This window comes from Lates calcarifer, linkage group LG17, assembly GCF_001640805.2.
Source record: "Lates calcarifer isolate ASB-BC8 linkage group LG17, TLL_Latcal_v3, whole genome shotgun sequence".
Classification (NCBI taxonomy): domain Eukaryota; kingdom Metazoa; phylum Chordata; class Actinopteri; family Centropomidae; genus Lates; species Lates calcarifer.
Genome location: NC_066849.1, coordinates 27509622 through 27529700, shown reverse-complemented (window position 1 = coordinate 27529700; position 20079 = coordinate 27509622). Strand labels below are relative to the sequence as shown.

At 42.5% G+C, this 20079-nt stretch overlaps 2 protein-coding genes and 1 pseudogene across 2 annotated transcripts in view; all 3 read left to right on the top strand.

Annotated features, from left to right (window-relative positions):
- Positions 1-263: 263 nt before the first annotated feature.
- On the top strand, positions 264-6062 carry LOC108882358 (receptor expression-enhancing protein 6-like; annotated as a pseudogene).
- A 736-nt stretch (positions 6063-6798) lies between these two features.
- Positions 6799-17429, top strand: thop1 (thimet oligopeptidase 1). Its single transcript, XM_018674813.2, has 14 exons — positions 6799-6915; positions 8279-8485; positions 11448-11596; positions 11875-11982; positions 12108-12210; positions 12303-12460; positions 12759-12894; positions 13238-13380; positions 14119-14342; positions 14451-14652; positions 14758-14944; positions 15082-15210; positions 15892-16028; positions 17116-17429. The coding sequence occupies exons 1-14, from the start codon at positions 6903-6905 to the stop codon at positions 17275-17277; spliced, it is 2058 nt and encodes a 685-aa protein (XP_018530329.1). The 5' UTR covers positions 6799-6902; the 3' UTR covers positions 17278-17429.
- LOC108892667 (thimet oligopeptidase) overlaps positions 6799-20079 on the top strand; it is a 75181-nt gene continuing 61900 nt past the window's right edge. Inside the window, exon 1 of the mRNA XM_051077063.1 lies at positions 6799-6915. Coding sequence (XP_050933020.1) covers positions 6903-6915 — 13 coding nt within the window. The 5' untranslated portion in view covers positions 6799-6902. The remainder of the gene's footprint in view (positions 6916-20079) is intronic.

Here is a 20079-nt window from a genome sequence, read left to right as displayed (position 1 = left end):
CTTCACACCAGAGTTTATTCACTCAGTCTGTTGCACTTTGGCTTTTATCCAAACAACAGTTTCTGTTCGGTTTTATCAGACTCTGGTTTTGTAGTAATTCTCTGGTTGATTTACCAATCAGTAGTTTCACAAAACTAATGTTAATTGATTATGGCTGATATTTTATGGCAGTCAGAGCTTGAATATATAAAAAATATGAAGATAAATAAACTAAGTATCGATGAAACCTCGCAGTCCTGCAGTAGAATCAGTTTGTTACAGCAGAGGAGTTTAACTGAGCAGGGAACAGCAGTCTATTCATACCACACTGATGCTCATACAGTGGATCAGTAACACACACACACACACTGAGGCAGGACATGATGTCAGTGTAGTGCCTGGTGCACAGTGTCCCTCAGCCTGTGCAGCGAAGTTAAAGCAGATTATCGTCAGAGAGCGACAGCAGAGCAGAGCGGCCTCCATGAGTGAACAGCAACATAAGCTGATCAGAGGTAGGACACGTTTTTTACTCAACTTCCTGTCTGGATCTGACAGGTGACATCTGAATATCTGCAGGAGAATCAGTCATTTATCACACAGTGTTTGTTTCTCAACCTTCTTCTTAAAGTCTGTCCACATCCATGTTTGATGGCACTGTTTTAATCATTCATCACACAGCTTGTCTAAATTTGTTTTTATCACCTTGGAAATATTTCAAAAAGAAGATTTTAAATTCTAGAGATGCAGAAACAGTACATGTTTTCATCTCAACCAAAAACGTCTGAATCGACCACAGACTGTTCAGATCTCGTCTTCTACTGGAAACTAAGAGGAACAACCACATCACACCTGTTCAGCCGCTTTACGCTGACTCCCTGTTGATTTTAAGATCTTGTTGATCGCCTCTAAGACTCTTCATGGCTCCTGATTATATTTTAGTTCTTTAATGAACCTGGAGATCCTCAGGCAGAGATCTCCTGACTGTTCCAGAGACCAGGCTGAAAACTAAAGGCAACAGAGTCTTTAGGACCTGAGGCTCTGAGGAAATAATCCTATCTGAATCCTTGTCATCTTTTAAGTCTCGTCTTAAAACATAATTCTACTGGAAAACACCTGAGCTGTCTGTTTACTTCAGCTGTGCTTTATAACATGTTTTTAAATGTGTCTGTCGTCAGGTGCCGTCTCAGTGACTGGACTCTACCTGGTGTATGGATATGGTGCCTCCCTGCTCTGCAACCTGATCGGTTTCGTCTATCCAGCTTATTATTCGTGAGTGTTTCTTATTTTGACAGTGCTCTGCTTGTTGCAGTTCCCTCCTTCACAGAGACAACATTAAACCACTGACAGATGACGTGAATAATATCTGGTTACAGTCCAATGTTCTGCAGGGAAACCCTGGCTCCTTCATTCATCTGGATCCCGATCTGATCCAGCATCTAAACCAGCATCTGTGGGATGATCCGGAACAAACTAGATCCATGGAGCCCTGCACCCACAGGACCCACAGGAACCACTGCCAATGTCCAAGTGCCAGACACCACAGGACACCGCCAGAGGTCCTGCATCCATGCCCCTACTGGTCAGAGCTGTTTGGGCAACACAAGAGGGACCTATACATAATAAGGCAGGCTCCTCAGATACTGAATCAGATTGGGATCTGGGGAGTTACAGCAATGTTTAGGTGGGCGGTAAATGTCAAAGTAAAATCCAGATGAAATGAAGGAAGGAGTGTTTCCCTGCAGAACACTGGACTGTAACCAGATGTTATTCACTTCATCTGTCAGTGGTTAATGTTGAGTTTGTTGAGATCTTGTCTAAAGTTAGATAGCAGGTCACACTGGTGTTTTCAGTAGATCAGCGTCTGTCATTAACATTGTTCCCACCTATAAGTAGGTTTGGATGATTTCAACAGTTGAATCACTGTTAATTCTGAATGGAGGATGCACTGAAATCAGTCACAGTTGTCAAAAATCCAACAACGACTCCTGATTGTTTCCTGCATCACTTCCTTTTAACCTCTGCACGTTGAGATCCCAAATTAAAAACAGAGAGAACAGACGCTAGGTGTTCAAGATGTTATTATGCAGGTCACGGGTTAAATCCAGGTGTAAACAGGGTCTCTGGTCATTTCCACTTGTATCTGCAGAATCAAAGCCATCGAAAGTCCAAGCAAAGAAGACGACACCAAATGGCTGACGTACTGGGTGGTGTATGGCGTCTTCAGCTTGGGCGAGTTCTTCTCCGATATTTTCCTCTACTGGTTTCCATTTTACTACGCTTTTAAGGTGAGAAAACATAGAACCTGTGTCACAGCCTCACAGCATTGATATTCTCACTTCGATTTATTTAAATGTTTGTTCTGTCCTGGATGTTGGAGGACAATAAAACTAAACAAACGTCCCTCTGTTGGTCTATCCTCTGTGGTTCCAGTGTCTCTTCCTGTTTGTGGTGCATGGCCCCGATGTCATGGAACGGCTCCCAGGTCATCTACAACAAAGTGGTTCGGCCCGTCTTCCTCCGCCATGAGGCCACGGTGGACAACATGGTGAGCAAATCTCAGTGGGAAGGCCATGAGCGCCGCCGAGAACCTCACCAGAGAAGGTACAGACCAGTGTAGTTAGTAACACACCAGTCCAGCATAAAACCTTGTTAAAAATCAGATTAAATATTCCTGTTCTTCTCTTCAGTCTTGTCCAACCTGGTGAAGAATAAAGCTCTGGTGACTCCGGTGTCGCCGGTTGCTCAGTCTGAAGCTAAAAGTTTACCAAGCTCATCAACGGCAGCATCATCATCTAAAACAGCTCCATCACAGCCGAGTGACGAACGGCCGGTACGTATCTGCCACGACTAACTAGTCCACCTTAAAGAACTCTGAGTCATTTAAACAAAGTCAGAAATCAACCACTTCTACCTTTAGACATGTTTGGATTTCATACGACCACATCTGAAGACAGAAGTAAGAGAAAACTTTAGATGATGGTTTCACATCTGACCAGTCACATCACACCATCCCATGACAGACAGATTATCTATTATGAAAACTATGGCTTAAAATATTTATTGACCTTTCTCCACAATGAAACTGAGACGAAAACCCCAAAACCTTCGAAAAGAAAAACTGATGAGATGAGCTAAAGTTTCTATTTGTGTGTTTGTTTAAATCAATAATCTGGAAACAAACACAACAGTTTGGAGAGATTTTCTTTCTTGACGTTGAAAACAGCTGCTGTCAAAAACAGTCTCACCACAGTAGCTGTTCTGGAGCTTTCAATCACATCACACAGTCTTCCTCAGCAGGTGGATTGTTGTTTTGTCATCTGTGCTTTTCTCTTTGTGTAGAAATTAAACAATGACATGCATCATAATCTGAGATCAGAGGTGTTGCTGTCTGTATTCTTGATCTTTGTACAGAGCTAGGCTAACAGTTTCCCCCTGCTTCCAGTCACTATGCTAAACTACGCTAATTACACCCTGACTCCAGCTCAGTATAATAAGCACACCAATGCATTACTCTAACAGCGGATTCCTCCTCTCCTCATAGAGATAGATCACATAGATGTTGAGCACCTTCCTGAGTGTTGAGGTCTGTTCTCGGCTCCAGTTTCTGGATGTGATTTGCTGTTTCTGGGTTTAGGCCTTTTAGACTTGCTGTATCTTCATTTTGTCAGATATTCTCAGTGTGGTCTTGCTTGGCAGGGCTGTGGGATGGTTGTTTTGTCCGTCTGTCCGTCCAGGTTTCTTCATCACATTCCTGCTCTCCAGAGGATGAACTTTAAGACAGTATTATACTTTGTACCTGTCTATGTATGGTCTGCTCACCTACAGTGCCTTCATCCTGGAGTTGGACTAGAAAGAGTAAAAATAAGGACAACTACATTTCTGTTTGTGTGTTGGCAAAGGATTATAGCTGAGGTTTTAGAGTTTAATGACTGTACAACCTTCTTTCTCCACCCCTTAGGACAAACTTTAAAGTCACAGCAGAAACTGGCCCAGAAATGTTTAAAGCAGCTGCTGGAAACCTGTGAGAACCTATCAACTAACATGATGCATGTTACAGCAGCTGGTAGCAGTGATGATGCTAAATGAGGATATACACAACATTAGCTCCACAGGTAGAGAGAAGTGAGCAACGTTAACATGAGAAGCTAATGTTGTCCTGCTGTGAAAGGTTCTGAGCGTAGACTCTGATTTTGTGTGATACGTTCGTTGGTTTATATAATGTAAAGTAGTTAGCACATGAGGACTAAACGTGCTAACCCAGCTGTCTTGTCACCTGTTCCAGCCTTTCCTGGGTTAACCAGTACTTGGTAAGTCCACTGGTTTGGTGTCAGTAGTGTGTTTTACCAGACAGTGAATGTGGTGTGAAGAGAAGTAGCCTGAACCCCAATGACCCTCGTACAAAACATCAGCCCTGTCATGGTTTAAAGCTAAAGCTGCTTTCTTCTTCGGTGGTGGTGCTGGACTGCAGATTTGGCTGCAGCAGCAGATGGAGCTGGAGATCTAACACCCCCTCCCATCCCTCCTCCCCCATCCTCACCTGCTGCTCTTAATAGCTTCAGCGCTCCCTGACTGATCTGCTTATTGGTTTTTAAAACATTACAAAGAATAATAGAAAAGGAATTACAGTTTTCTGTTCATCTAAAGTCTAAACTGTGTAGAAGTTTCTCTAAATTCTTTATAAGAGAGGGAGAAGTAAAGTGGTAAAGTTTTCTTATGTGACGTTTTACTTGTTTTTATTTTTTGCCTGTTTGTGTCACATGTCTGCCCATCAGGATGAAGTCAGTGTAGACTGATGGTAAGTCACAGAGAGACTGTCCTCCAGTAAAAACAACCACATACGTTGTTGGTGCCACAGCTTATACAGAGCTGTAGCTCCGGTTCGTTGTCCTCCGGGTACGCTCTTATGGGACGTATCTGAGGGCAGGAACAAGCGGCCGTTCAGGTCGGAGGACTTGTTGGATTATTTCATGTTGAAACGAACTGTGTAAAGTTTTGTGATCTTGTCTTGGGTATTTTAAGATCTTAAAACAGTTACTTCCTCGTGCTGACAGAATAATGTCTTTGTAATCCTGTGGAATAAAGTTTGTTAAGTCAAAATCACTGGAAAACAACCGACCTGCTGTCACACAGTCTGACAGAGTTCACATAGACTCTCTTATCTGAATGAAAACAGAAGACATTTACTGTCTATTACGGTTATTACTTTTAGATTTAATGGTTAAATCATAAATCCATAAAACAGTTTGTGACTTGAGCAGCTTGTTTCTTGGTTTTCAGTCCAGGTAGCAGCAGCAGAGGAAGAGGAGGAGACTCGGTGAGGAATCATCTTCCATCCTGATGGATCCCAACAGGAAAAATCCTCCTGTCAAAGAGACTGAATTCTTTTTTATATGAGATACGTTATATTTCTACAGCAGTCTAACAGGAAGTCACAGAGTCACAGAGTAGAAACCTCTGACCCTGCACCACACTGATGTTTCTTATTGTTGTTTTCAGTTTGTTTATATTTATGGATGTTTTTGCTTGTTTAGATGAGAAGCACCTGGAACCAGCTGTTAGTGTTGATCAGGTTCTCCACCAGGGGGCGACGTTTCCATCAGAGCAGAACATGATAATGACAGAAACAGCTGCTGAGGTTTAAACAGCTGAGTCACAGCTGCACTTTATTTATTTATTTGTTTTTATTGTGTGTGTGTGTGTGTGTGTGTGTGTTTTAGGACCACTTCCACTTGTATTTTGGTCCGAGTATAAAAACTGCAGCAGTTATTATTTTTCCTGCCCCTTGTTCTGGTCCTGGTCCTGAACCCTGACCTAGTCTTGGTCTCAGTTCTGGTCCTCGTTTTAATCTAAAGGTCCTGATTCTGAATTTGGTCACAGTCCTGGTTCTAGTGCTGGTCTTGGGTCAAACCCCATTTCTGGTACTGCCCCTGGTTCTGGTTCTGGTTCTGGTTCTGGTTCTCTGTGTTTCTCATCACTATGTTGTTGTTATTTATCTATTTATTTATTATTTGTTTATAAATGACATTATGACCTTTACATGATGATAAGAAATAAAAAGTTCTGATCTGAATGAAATAAAATGATTCTCTGTGAAGCAGCAAGTTTTAATACAATTTATTAAATAAATATAAAAATGTATAAAAGCCTCATTAAGTTCAGTTCAAGAGGAAACAGGAAGTGTTTTCTGAGGAGATGAGCTTCACCGTTTCCAGTCTGATCTCAAGCAAATGATGTTTTAAATAAAGTTAGTTTAAAAAAAACAACAACTGTCAGTGCAGCCGGAAACGACTTCAGAATAAAAGACTGAAAACATGAAACTTATACTATCACACGTTTAGTCAAACATTCATCTTCAGAATCAGGCTGGAAAGTAACTAAGTACTTAGTAACTTCGTATTGACCCAATTATTGTATTTAAGTACAATTCTGAGGTACTTGTACTTTACTTTAGTATTTCCATCTTACGATACCTCTACTCCATTACTTTAAAGTCAGAATAATACTGTACTTTTTACGGATTTAGTTACCGGTTACTTTTCAGATTGAGATTTTGCGTTAAAAATGCGGTAAACTCATAAATGGAACACAGTGTTAAAAAGAAGATGGAGAATTTACAGTTCAATACACTATAAATCACATTAGAAATCTATGAGATATTAAATTACAATTAAACAGCAAGTAGAGCAAGTAAGTGAGTGAAATAATACACAATGATAAAAATTAAAAATGAAAAACCCTGTGTCTTTGTACTTTAATGTTTTTCTTCTGACTGTAAATCTTCAGTTCGTTTTAGCTTTAATCCTCGGTTAGGATTTTATTTTGAAATCTGTGACCGGAAGTACTTTTTTTCCTTTTGTAGCCGCTGTAGCCCTGAAGCTCCACCAGTGAACCACACTAACGAACCTGCACACGATCTATTAAACATGGGGCCGACAGGTGAGTCATCTCCTCTCGTTTTTAAGGTAACGGACACACGTTAGAGTGAAATTATTTCTGCGAGCGGCGGCTTTTCTCTCTCCGTTTGTCTCTGTGTTCATTTATAGATAATTAGCGTCTTAGTGCTAACGTTAGCTAGCTGCTGTGCTGCAGGCTACAGTCACCTGAGCCAGGTAATTCAAATTCACCTGAGGGGTAACGTGTCTGTCGGTTTAGTGGGTAACAGCCGGGAGAAAGCCGGTGTGTGGGTTAAACCTGCGGCTCGTTTTTCCGCAGTTTTGACTTTATTCTCTGCTGTTTATGTAGCATGTTAGCTCGCTGTGCTTACTCACTGAGCTAGCTAACTAACTTACCAACCGACTAACGACCCTGCTAACTAACTAGCTGACTAATTAAATAACTAACTGACTGACTGGAGGCTGTAATTTCATCCACAGACACAGCTTGGGTGACAGATGTGTCTCCCGGAGCCTCCTGTCATAACTGCATGAGAAAAAAAATGCGCCGAACTCCGTTTAAAAATCTGTCAATTTAAAGAAAACACATCGTCGTTGAACCTTTTTAAAACGCTTAAAACAAAACTGAATATTTTATCTAATTCGCCATAATCTGTTAATGAAATCGGCTGAAACAGCTGATCCCCAAACAGCCCTCCTTCACTCTGTCACTGTTTTTGGTGAGAAAGCAAACTGGCATCATCTCTTTCAACAAGACTGAAAACCTTTTCCAAACGGTCCTGATCTGCTGATGAGTCCGGCACTTGGCTGATTCTCCAGAAAACACGGGTTTAGATAAAGTTAGATAAAAGTTCTGTCTGGTGTTGTCACGTGTTGTTTCAGGGTTTGTGTTTAGTCCAGTGAGTCACTTTTAAATTTAGCAGATATTTGAACGAAGTTTGTAAGATGAGAGCTTCTCACAGAGCCAGGAACTCCAGCTTTAAACAGTAAACAGTTTGATGTTTTCACTTGTTATGTCCAAATATTTGAGAATTTGATGTTTTTCTTCTCACATATGAGAATAAACTGAATACATTTGGGTTTTAGACAAGACGAGTCGGAGATGTAGGAGATGATAACAGGAATTTTCACAGTTTTCTGACATTGTATGAAGAAGAAGCAGATGGTTTTCATTCATGTGACATAGAAAAGTTGAGCTCTGACTGTTGGTAAGGACAGAGCAGGACTTTTACCTGTAACAGAGTGATTTACAGAGACCTGTCCTGTCTCATAACATCTTGTTTTATCTTGACAGAGAGATCTACAGTAAAAACATTTGAACATACACTAAGGTGTTAATTAAAGTGGAGTATCTCATGATGTCCTGTGACGTCCTCACCTGTCCTGTCGTCCTTGTCGTCCATCAGGTGAGGTGGTGTTTGGCAGCCCGGTTCCGGTCTGCTCTGAGAACCGACTGCGTTGGGACCTGAGCCCTGAGCAGATCCAGCAGCTTTCCGACGAGCTCATCGCCAACACCAAGATGGTTTATGACCGCGTCGGAGCGCTCGACCTCGACGGCGTCACCTTCGAGAACACGCTGAAGGCCCTCGCTGACGTGGAGGTCGAGTACACCGGTGAGTGTCTGATCACTTTCACTCCTGGAGAATTAAAAACATGCGACAACATGTTATTCACTGTCTGTCTGTCAAAGAGAAAAGTCTTGTGTTTTTATGAAACATCAGTGTGAGAGCATGACTCAGAGAACATGATGCTGAGTCTGTATGTTCCACGTACGTGACGCCACAAATCAAAATATATTTAATTTATTTTCACTTTAGAGAAAAAAAAGCAGCAAAGTTTCACAAATGAGAAACTGGAACCAGAGAGTTATAGATTTATTATAATCTGAATAAATCAGATTGTTTTTCTGCTGATCAATCTGTTGTTTCAGGTAGAAATGACTTTAAAGACCCTTCACTCCTCCTCAGCTATTTCCACTTCTTCTGGTTCAGGATTAGTCCTCTGGTCTGGTTTAGGCTGGTTGGACCTGTGCTGGTCCTTACAGGAGGTCTCTGAGGTCTGGTAGAAAAAACTACAGGTGTAGGTCTGTTCAGTCACTGTGAGTGAAATCAGCTGGACGTGTGCAGACCTGACTGGAGATAAGCTGATAGATAAAGCAGTCAGATAAACTGTAATAACATCACTGCTCCGTTGTTCTTCTTTCATTTACATTAGGTGATAGACAGAAAATTAGTTTGATGATTGATCAATTTTCAATCAAAAATACTAAAGATTCCGGTGTTTCAGCTCCTCAGACGTGAGGATCTGTTGGTTCAGTTAGTGTTTTAAAGCTGAAGTCCTCCTCTATCATCAGAGGATGATAATATTTTATTAAATATTACTTCAGGCTTATTAATCTGCAGGGAGATGATCAATGGAACGACATCGTAAAACAAAGACCATCATCTCCTGATCTAATCTAGACCAGGTTCACTAATCCAGACCTCTGACCAGAGCTGCAGAGCTGGGATGATTTTAATTGATCATTCAACAGAAAATCAGTTCATCGTTTGTTATTTTAAAGGTAGAAATATAAAACCTTACCTCTCGGTACCTGCGGTTCGTTTCTGATGATTAATAATCAGCAGATCAATCAATCATGACAGTAACTGTCAGATTTATGACCTGTTTATGCAACTGTATCTGCGATTTGTTGACGTCATTTGTGAGACATTCAAGTTGCAGGTTGTACACTAATCAGGAGGGTCAGGGGTTCGATCCCCGGCTCCTCGTCGTGCCCTTGAGCAAGATACTGAACCTCAAAATGACCCTGATGGAGTCTCAGTGATCAATATGTGTAGAAAACCTTTATATGAATACAGCGAATTTACCTTTAACATGTCGTTGATCTGCAACTCCTCAAGTCTGAAAACAACTGAATTTAGTTTTCTCCAAATAATAATCAGTCAATATTAAAGAGGTATTAAATATTAAATCTGGTCTCCTGTGGACGGAGACTGACGGTGGATTGTGCTGCAGGAGGCTGTTCAGTCCTGCTTTATAAATAAAGTTATTCTTGGTCATATCATCCCATCTGACTCTGCAGTATTAAGGTGAAAAAATAAGGTATTTTTAGATGAAAAGTCTGTAGAAACAGAGACGGAGCTGAAGTCAAAGTTTGTATAAAGCAGCTGAATTAAATCATCAGTTTCACCAGTTTCATGTGAGAAACCATCGAATCAGAATATTTAATCTGACGTCGTCAAGGTTCTTTCACTGATCTTCAGTAGTTTTAACCCTGAAGTTATCTGGTTAACCCACTAATCCTGCTTCCTGAGCTGAACCCAGGACACTGGTTTGGAAACTGTTCTTTGGCGGTGCGTTCAAGGACACTCTGATATCTGAGATTTGTTAAATCACCCACACATGCACCAACAAGGAGAAGTTTCAAACTAAAATACAAAAACTAGCAGTAAATCAAACTCGTTTTAGTTTTCAGAGACTAAAACTGACAGAAATCAAGTGGCTGAAATGTGCCTAAGCTTCTTATAGCAGCTGGAACAATGTGAGCGGCTTCTTTTAAAGCGAGCCTCCAGATATTTCTGTACAGCGGACGGACGCTGAACCTGAATGTAAAGAGGTCAAACAGCGTGAACCTGACAGCAACAGGCAGGTCGGACGTCCATTGTGAGCTGTGCAGCGAAGCTCTGAGTCAGCACAGTCAGTATGTGAAGGTAAAGACTCATCAGCAGTTTGCAGAGAAAGCAGCTGAACCAGCTGCTGCAGCTACAATAGACTCAGAGGCTTTGTTTGGAGGCAGCTGAAAACCTGAAAACACCTCCGACACAGAAACACTTTCTACTGCAGCTCCGAGTCCATCACCACATCACAGAGAGTCATCAGGGTCAGAGAGAGAGGCTGGAGGAAGGAAAACCAGTCAGTGCTGCTTATCTCACTGTGGAAAATGAAAATGTAGAGACGGAATGGTAAACAACAAACAAAACTGACACTGAAACAATGATAAGAAAACCAGTTATACAGATCAATGAAGCTGATAGCTGCATGTTTGTCCTGGGAATGTGCACAGCTAAAGCAGAGACTACTGATGTTACGCTGAGTTAAAACTGCTGTTTACAGTTTGTAATGGCCGGAAAGTTATGCATTATAAAATGAATAGATACCAAGTTTATCTCACTTTTCACACTCACTGTTCCTGCAACAAATAAACAAAACCTGGAGTGAAGAGTTTATCATGTGATAAAAAATAATCACTTAGAAAAATCAACTAACAACAAAAGACACAAACAACAAACCCATGAAATGATTCTTTAATCAGTGGTTTGGCAAGAATTTCATTGATACTAATTTGATCATGTTCTGAAATAAGTTTTTTAATTAAAATAAAAAATTACAGGTTACAGCTTCAGTAGAGATTTTTAAAATCATAATATTTGATTGTTTTTGGCTGTTGTTGCAGAAGAAGAAATGAGCAGAGCCTCATAAATAAATAAAGAATTTCAAGAAGTGATGTTGCTGTGGCGTCTTCTCTAACTGACTCCACCCCCTCTCTTGTTTAACCCCGCCCCCGTTTTTCAGTCCAGAGGAACATGTTGGACTTCCCGCAGCACGTGTCTCCTTGTAAGGAGGTCCGAGCGGCGAGCACCGAGGCCGACAAACGTCTGTCGGAGTTCGACGTGGAGATGAGCATGAGGGAGGACGTCTACCAGAGGATCGTCGCTCTGGAGGTGAGCTGACGGACGCAGAGCTGACCAATCAGCAGACAGATCAATAGGTAGATGAACGGAGAGGCGATTGGTTGATCGGTCTGTCGGCCATCTTGGCTCCTTCTCAGCTTCCACCTCTCGTGTTTCACCTGTTAACCTGATGTTTGGTTCCTGGTCTCAGGAGGTGGAAACCAGCGTCTTATGTCCTGTAAATGTAGGACTTGTAGCTGCTCTGATGACATTTGAACCTGTTTCTAAGTGTTTCTCATTCTCACTGGGTGTTTGTGTTTCCTGTGCAGAAGAAGGTCGATGCTGAGAGCCTCACTGCAGAGTCCAAGCGTTACATGGAACGACTGATCAAACTGGGGAAGAGGAACGGCCTCCACCTGCCCAAAGAGACGCAAGAGGTGACTGGAAAAAGTTTAAAGCTCGGCAGCAGCAGCTCCAGTGTTTGATCTCATTGGTTAATGTTGATTATCTTCAGTTTCTACAGTAGATGTTAACGTTGGCATCTCCTCCTTCTCTGTAACAGGAAATCAAAACCATCAAGAAGAAGCTGAGCAACCTGTGCATCGACTTCAACAAGAACCTGAACGAGGACACCACCAGTCTGTCCTTCACCAGAGACGAGCTGGGTGAGTCTACCACTCCGTACTGGACCTTTCAGTCACTCAGACCTGGTCTTCTCCCTCTTCCTGTTTTGGTATTAAGACCTGTTGGTTTTCAGGCGGCCTCCCTGAGGACTTCCTGAGCTCTCTGGAGAAAGACGGAGAGAAGCTGAAGGTCACTCTGAAGTATCCTCATTACTTCCCCACCATGAAGAAATGCTTCGTCCCAGAAACCCGCAGGAAGCTGGAGGAGGCCTTCAACTCCCGCTGCAAAGAGGTAAGACGGCGTTAGCTGCCGTTTCTTGTCTTACAAACAGCAACATGAAGATGTTCCTCAGTTTTATTAACAACCAGTTTCTTTAGAAAATAATCTGTAGCTCAGAAGCTAAAGGAAGCTGTTCTTTATGTTCACAACCATGTAAGAGATCAGTGTGGTTCATTAAAACTTGGATCTTGAGGTGGTGTTTTTATCACGTCAGTCAGTAATAATGACGCTGTAGTCAACATGGAGCCGTCGGGTCAGACCAGCAGGAAACTGTAGTTCTCCTCTAAAGGTCTGAGCTGTTTGTTCTCAGGAGAACTCGTCCATCCTAAAGGAGCTGGTGGAGCTTCGGGCTCAGAAGAGTTCTCTGCTCGGCTTCACCACGCACGCCGACTTCGTCCTGGAGATGAACATGGCCAAGTCTGGAAAGAAAGTGGCTGGCTTCCTGGGTGAGTCCTGCTGAACAGACGGACTGATAGACGGAGATAAACTGATGAGCTCAGTAAACTGGTTCAGACAGTGAAGTAACCAGACTCCACAGTGACGTCCTCTGTGTTTAGACAGCTTCAGTTTTCTTACCTGTGCTTTCTGACACCTGATACGACTTGAAACAAACCACAGCTGAAACAAAAACCTGCTCATGTCAGAAATAATCAAACTTGGCTTCATGTTTTCTGGTAGTTTAATCTGCTGCTGCGTGAATGGTTTGAAAAACATTTAGAGTTTGATTTCCACTGCGAGGAGGAGTCGACCTTCTTTTCCTGACTCCTCTCGCTCTCTGTCGTCCTTCAGAGGAGCTGGCTCGTAAGCTGAAGCCTCTGGGCGACGAGGAGCGAGCGGTCATCCTCAAACTGAAGGAGAAGGAGTGTCAGAAACGAAACCTGCCGTTCAACGGAGAGCTGCACGCCTGGGACACCCGCTACTTCATGACCCAGGTAAGAGCTGCTCACCTGAGAAACCACAGCCAGACTCCTCCAGCTGCTTCACTCTGATTTTTATCTCATTAGGGCCATTGCACCTGAATATTTATATGTTTAAACATAAACATATTTTAGGGGTCTTGTGCACGTGTAAAATGAGTCGATAGCGCCCCCCGGAATTTTTCAAAAACCCCCTGTCATTGGGCTTGGTTTGTCAAAGTCTCTTGACCTGGCCTAATACCTACAGGACATTGGCCATTTTTATTTTAATACACAAATTTAGCTCATTTTTCATCATTTACAGACGTCGTATTAGAACAAACACCTCCTGCAGATTTTATCTTAATGACCTCAAACTCCGTCAGTATCATCTAAAGACCTTTGTGATTAAAAGTTATTAAAAGCTTCAGTAAGAACAGGAAGTTGCTGTAACTCAAAAATACTTTGTCCAATCTGCCCCAAACTTAACATGTTTGATGATTCACACATTAACTTCATAATAACGCTTCATAATTTAATTAATCCCTCCTACCAGGTTGTACCAAACAACCAGCCGTGGCCCGTTCAACGCTGCCTCCAGCTTTATTTTTCATTTATTTATGGATCTATAAGACACAGAGAATCTTTAAAGGCAGAAACACTTCAGTTCAAACTTAACAAACACAGCTGCTGTTTTCCTGAGCTGTACAGGCAGGAGTCCACCAACCTGAATTTCCTTTTTTCCTCCTCCTCCTCCTCCTCCTCCTCCTTCAGGTGGAGGAGACTCAGTATGCGGTGGACCAGAACCTGCTGAAGGAGTACTTCCCCATGGAGGTGGTGACTCAGGGTCTGCTGGACATCTACCAGGAGCTACTCGGTCTGTCCTTTGAGCAGGTGGACGGAGCGGCCGTCTGGCATCCTGACGTCACTCTGTACTGTGTGAAGGACCGCAGCACTGGACAGGTGGTCGGCCAGTTCTACCTGGACCTCTACCCCAGGTGAGATGACACGTGGCTTTGGCTAATGTGACGTACTGAGCCGTACAGTACAGTCAGCTCAGTCCTCAGGTGTCCTCACTGTCTTCATGTCGTACCTGTCCTGTGCAGGGAGGGGAAGTACGGTCACGCCGCCTGTTTCGGCCTCCAGCCCGGCTGCCTGCTGCCCGACGGCACGCGGCAGATGTCGGTGGCGGCCATGGTGGCCAACTTCAGCAAGCCGACGGCCGACGCTCCGTCTCTCCTGCAGCACGACGAGGTGGAGACGTACTTCCACGAGTTCGGCCACGTCATGCACCAACTCTGTGCCGAGGTCAGTGGATAAACCAGAGGATTTGACACTAAAGAAAAAAACTGCTTTGTGTTGGAATGAACAGGCCGCCATGTTAGTACGACTCAGATGAATCTGTGTTTGCAGGCGGACTACGCCATGTTCAGTGGGACTCATGTGGAGCGGGACTTTGTGGAGGCTCCGTCTCAGATGTTGGAGAACTGGGTTTGGGAGAAGGAGCCTCTGCAGAGGATGTCCAGACACTACAAGACCGGAAACGCCATCCCCGACGAGCTGCTCGACAAACTCATCAAGTCCCGGCTCGCCAACACCGGTACGCACCACACAGGAAACACTGGTTTGGATAAAGCCGTCTGTTGACAGAACAGTAATTACTGTGCAGTAATATTGTGTCTGATAAAAGGAGGACTTATCTGAGGACATGTGGTCTTTCCTCGTTGACTCCTGCAGGTCTGTTCAACCTGAGGCAGATCGTTCTGGCTAAAGTGGATCAGGCTCTTCACACCAGGGACGGACTCGACCCTGCGGAGGAATACGGACGACTCTGTCTGGACGTCCTGGGAATCCCTGCTTCACCAGGTCACTTACTTTACTACAGTTTACCAAACATTTATATTCATTTTTTATAAACGTAGAAGTGGTGAAGTTCAGTCAAAGAGCTGGTGATGTCAAGATTCTCAGGAAAATGGGTTTGGAATTTTTAATCTCCAAAGTTTATTTCCAGGAGCTGTGAATGAGGATTTCTCAGTTAAACCTCTGCAGAATATTTTACCTTACATTGGCACATTTTGGATTTGGTCACATGTAATTTAACAGACACTCTCCTCAGCTCTCTGTCAGTCTGGGGAAGTCTGGAATATACGACCATGAACCAGATTACCCCACCATCTGATTTGTAGAGGTTAAAGCACTTCTGTTGTGTTACTGTGAGGAAATCATGCTGCTCATCTCAGCACACAGAGAAAGGACTCCACCCAGTGGCACAGTCCAGAACTACAACCAGACCTTGACATTTTGATTTTAAGTCACCAATGAGAGCAGCATGATATGAGCACAGAAACGTGCTGCTCAGAAAGTGATACATCAAATAAAATGAGAAAATGTGGACTTTAAATCCTCCTGATGAAACTGTTTCAGTTGATTTTCACTGAGCTGCAGTTCAGACAGATTTATTGGACCAGTCTGAGTGGAACTGGTAGAAAAATAACTGCTTCCTCCTCCAGTCTCTCTGACCTTTGACCTCTCCTTTGTGTCTTGCAGGCACCAACATGCCGGCGACCTTCGGACACCTGGCGGGCGGTTACGATGCTCAGTACTACGGTTACCTGTGGAGCGAGGTGTTCTCCATGGACATGTTCTTCGCTCGCTTCAAACAAGAAGGAATCATGAACCCCAAGGTCAGATCAGAGGAGAGGTTCAGCTGCTGCAGCAGAAACAGAAGAAATAAATACACAAACAAAATAATTAATATAATAAAATAAGTCAGTGCTACAGTAGCACCTAAAAAACCTAGAAGGTTTCAACACAGCGCTAAAACTGACCGGCCTGGTGAAACGTCATCGTGGCTCCAGGCTGCTGGTGTTTCCGATGGTCATGTGTCGATGTAGAACTGCTGTGAAACAACGAGCGATGGCGTCGGGGAAAAGTTCAACAGCCAACAGGGCTGGTCCTGCTGTGGTCGAGCCAAAAAAGACTAATGATGTAAATAAATTTTAAAAAAAAAACCCACAAAGACACAAAACACAAAGTGCAAAGTGTGATATTATCAGGCACACGAAGTCCTTTATTTTCTATCCAATATGTAAAGTACGAATGTTTATTAGGTCTTGAAGGACCTCAGCCTGCAGTACAAAACCTGCTGCTCTCTAACAGAAGAAGTAATGAGAGCACAGATATTATTATTATTATTATTCAGACCAGAGCCAAACAATTTATTGAATTATAACCAAACTAAAGCGACTGAACCCACTAAAACACCTGGAAGGAAGCTCGTGGTGAGGAAAATGGCCGCCACCTCAGAGGAGACAGGTCGACAACTCACTACGTTAATAGACAGAAAAGCTGCTGCAGGCTTCTGTCAGTCTCTGTAACATCACAGATGGACAGACAGAGACAACAAATACCTGAAAGTCAGAACTAATTATCAGTTATCTGCTGATGGTTGCTCTGCTGGTCTGCAAATACATTTTCCCACAATTGTTCAGCTCTAATTCAGGTAAATATTTTGGCCACATTTCGACCACATGTTGGCGTTTCTCCAGGTGGAGTCCTTGGTCTGAGTCTGGCTCCTGTCAGATGCTACCTCCACCTGTGGGTAGGTTCTGGCTGGTATCAGCCGGTGTCAGCTGACGATGATCAACAAAGAGTTTAATTTTAAAACCCTTTCACAAAACTGCTAACTAAAGAACGGAGAGAACACCTGAGCTGTTCAGTTCAGGTTAGGTGTCAGCTGACTGACTCACTGTCTCCTGATTGGTCCTTCAGGTGGGTCTGGACTACAGGAAGTTCATCTTGCGGCCTGGCGGCTCTGAGGACGCCTCCGAGATGCTGAGGAAGTTCCTCGGGCGGGAACCCAAACAGGAAGCGTTCCTGCTGAGCAAAGGACTGACGGTGGAGCTGGACGCCGGCACACCGTGTCCCTGCTGACCAATCACAGCAGCCGGCTCCGCCCCCTCCCCTCCACCCCCTCCAGCACTGGCCCACACAATGGACTGAGGAGGTTTTCTAGAAAAAAAAAAAACGGTTTAAATGTTACCCAACATGGAAAAACGACCCGTAAATAAAATGATTTGAGGTGATTTCTGTGTGTGTGAATACCTGACGCTACACAACAACACCAACAACAGAGGCTGAACACCTGGTTCCTGCTTTACTTTCCCATTTAATGTGGTGAGAGTTAAGGAAGATCAAACACGAGACTCATAGACTTAGAGATTGAATGTCCACAAACAGTTTCTTTAACGACAAAACATGAAAAGACAAAATGAATTCACTGAATAATTGAATCGAAAAGGTTTTAAATTTGTCGAGCTGCCTCTTTTAAAGTCACTATGATCGTCTCTTAATGAAAACTAGTTAATCAGATTATCTGGAATCATATTTTCAACTGTTTAACTGCCAGTTCAGATCAGAATGTGTTTGTGGACGGACCTTTCATATAACCTGTATTCATTTATTTTGAGGGGTTTGTAATTAGTGTTTTAGGTGAGTGGCAAAAAATCTAAATAACTTTGAACTAGAGCTCCTGCTGAAGTATGAAGAACTGAGCTGTTCAAAAAGAAGCTTTTCTGGTTAGAAAGTTAAATAAGTTAAAAATAATCTGATATGAAGCAGTAGTTGCAGAAAAACTGAAGGACCCAGTATACAGCCCTGTGGCACTCCATGATTCTCAACTGTGTCCGTTCAGTTTGTCGTGTTTACCAGTCTCTTCCCACAAATTTCCACCATATTAATTTCTAGAAGCTTCTATGATCAAACTCTGAATGTATTAATGGAAAAACCTCCAACTTCTCTCAACAGATACAAAGTCGGGCAGTTTTTACTCAGTCTCTAACTTCACTTCTGAGGGGAGCCTGAGTGAGTTATTGTAATGAGCTGTTTGGTTTCATACAGACGTCACCGTCTGATAAGAGTCTGAAGGGTTGGTTACTGTCAGCAGGTAGACAGGTGGAGGTGTTTACCAGGTGGAGTTAATGATGTAACGTCCTCAGAGATCTGCACGTCAACAGCTCTGCTTTAAAGAAAAAAACAGCCTGAAGGTAAAAGTGCAGAACAAACAGATTCACAGGTTTAACACCATCACCTGCTGCTGTTCAGAGTTTCTCTTCATTAAAGGACCAGAACTGTGTTTCTGTATGTTTGAGTCCTTAAGCTACAAAACAGTTTTTTCATTTGTTTCACTTCATTTATGTCAAAACCTCTTTAGGAAAGTCTCTTTCTGCCTCTTTCTTTTAGAAGGGAGCAAAAACTGGTGTCAAACAGCTGTAATCTAAAAAAGGTTTCTTGCATTAAAGGATTTCTTCCTCAGCATCAGACAGTTCAGTGTAGTGTGGTGAGCACAGAAGAAATCCTGAGCTGTTAAATTGATTTTAATGGAAGAAACATTTATCTTTGGAAATTACAGTCAGACGTTGTGAGATGTCTAAAGACATTTAATAGAGTCTTTCTGCTGTAGTTCACTTTCTTCCTGCCTCCATTTAATGTTTAACAGTTAGAACAGCTGCTTTTATAGTGAAGAAATGTCAAATTGTTTGTTGTCCAATGAACAGTTTATCAGCTGATAATTATGAAGGAGAAAGAGCTCTGAAAACTGTGTTTTAAATATTAAGAGAGTTTCAGATGAATTTTTCAGGCATCAAAAAGTTTCCTGTCATCAGAGGAAATTCGGATGAAAGTTGTAGGACGAGTGAACCATAGTTAGAGAAACTGTGTTGAGCTTTGTTAAAATGATGTAAAATCCCTTCAGAAGATAAAATAGTTTTTCCTAAAAACATCAGAATTTATTCCTCTTATAGAAAATGTTGATCATTATCAGGAAAACATCTCTGATAAACTAAAATACCACAAAGTATGACTAATAAATATAATTAAACAAAGAACAGAAAAGGTGCACAGACTTCATGTGATGTTTAAAGACTCCTTGTAATGAGGTAACCAAATCCACACCATGTGAAAACTGCCTCAATCCTTTATAAAACTATGATCTGTTATTCAGCAAGTTCACGTTGTATTTGTAACTTTTTAAAGTTTTATCTGTGCGGACAGAGGTGACCTGTACCTGACGCACACCTGTTCGAAGTTTGAGCTGTTTATCTTTTCATCATGAGGTTTGTAACTGTCTCCAGGTGCAGCAGATGTCCTCCAGCTCTACAGTAGCTTTGTTATCCTCATTATCATCCTTCATCTGGTGTAATTAGCACTGAGCTACAGCTGTGAACCGCCGCCGCTGGAGGGCCCCTGAGGGATCCCGAGGGCCTCCCCCCCGACTCCCACCGGCCCCCACCGGCCCCCACCGGCCCCTGCTTGGTGAACACTCAGGTGAGTTCAACACCGAGCAGGTGAACTGTGCTGGTTTAGTGTGAGTGTGGTTTACAGTCCAAGTGGGAGCGACTTCTGAAACCCACAGAGAAACATAAAGGAACATTACAAAATTCTTACATTACAAAAAATCAAGACCAAAATGAATCAACCAAAACTGTGTAATGTGTGACTTTATTCAGCACTAACTGGACATAGAAGTTAACACTGAGTCAACAAACTGCTGACAAAATAATAGGTAATTTAATTAATTAATATGCTGTTTGATTGTTTGTATCTAAACCACAGCAAATATGAGAAACTATAAAAAATAGCTAATTTATTTACAGTTTATTTATTCATTTATTTACAGTTAAGTTTAGGTTAGCTAATAGTTATATCTAGGTTAACAGATTTAGCAGTTAAAACAAT

What these genes read in the sequence shown, in the direction of transcription:
- thop1 (XM_018674813.2), top strand. An exon ending in AGAGGATCGTCGCTCTGGAG is followed by an intron (nt 11,597 to 11,874) that starts GTGAGCTGACGG and finishes TTTCCTGTGCAG; the next exon opens with AAGAAGGTCGATGCTGAGAG. An exon ending in TGCCCAAAGAGACGCAAGAG is followed by an intron (nt 11,983 to 12,107) that starts GTGACTGGAAAA and finishes TCTCTGTAACAG; the next exon opens with GAAATCAAAACCATCAAGAA.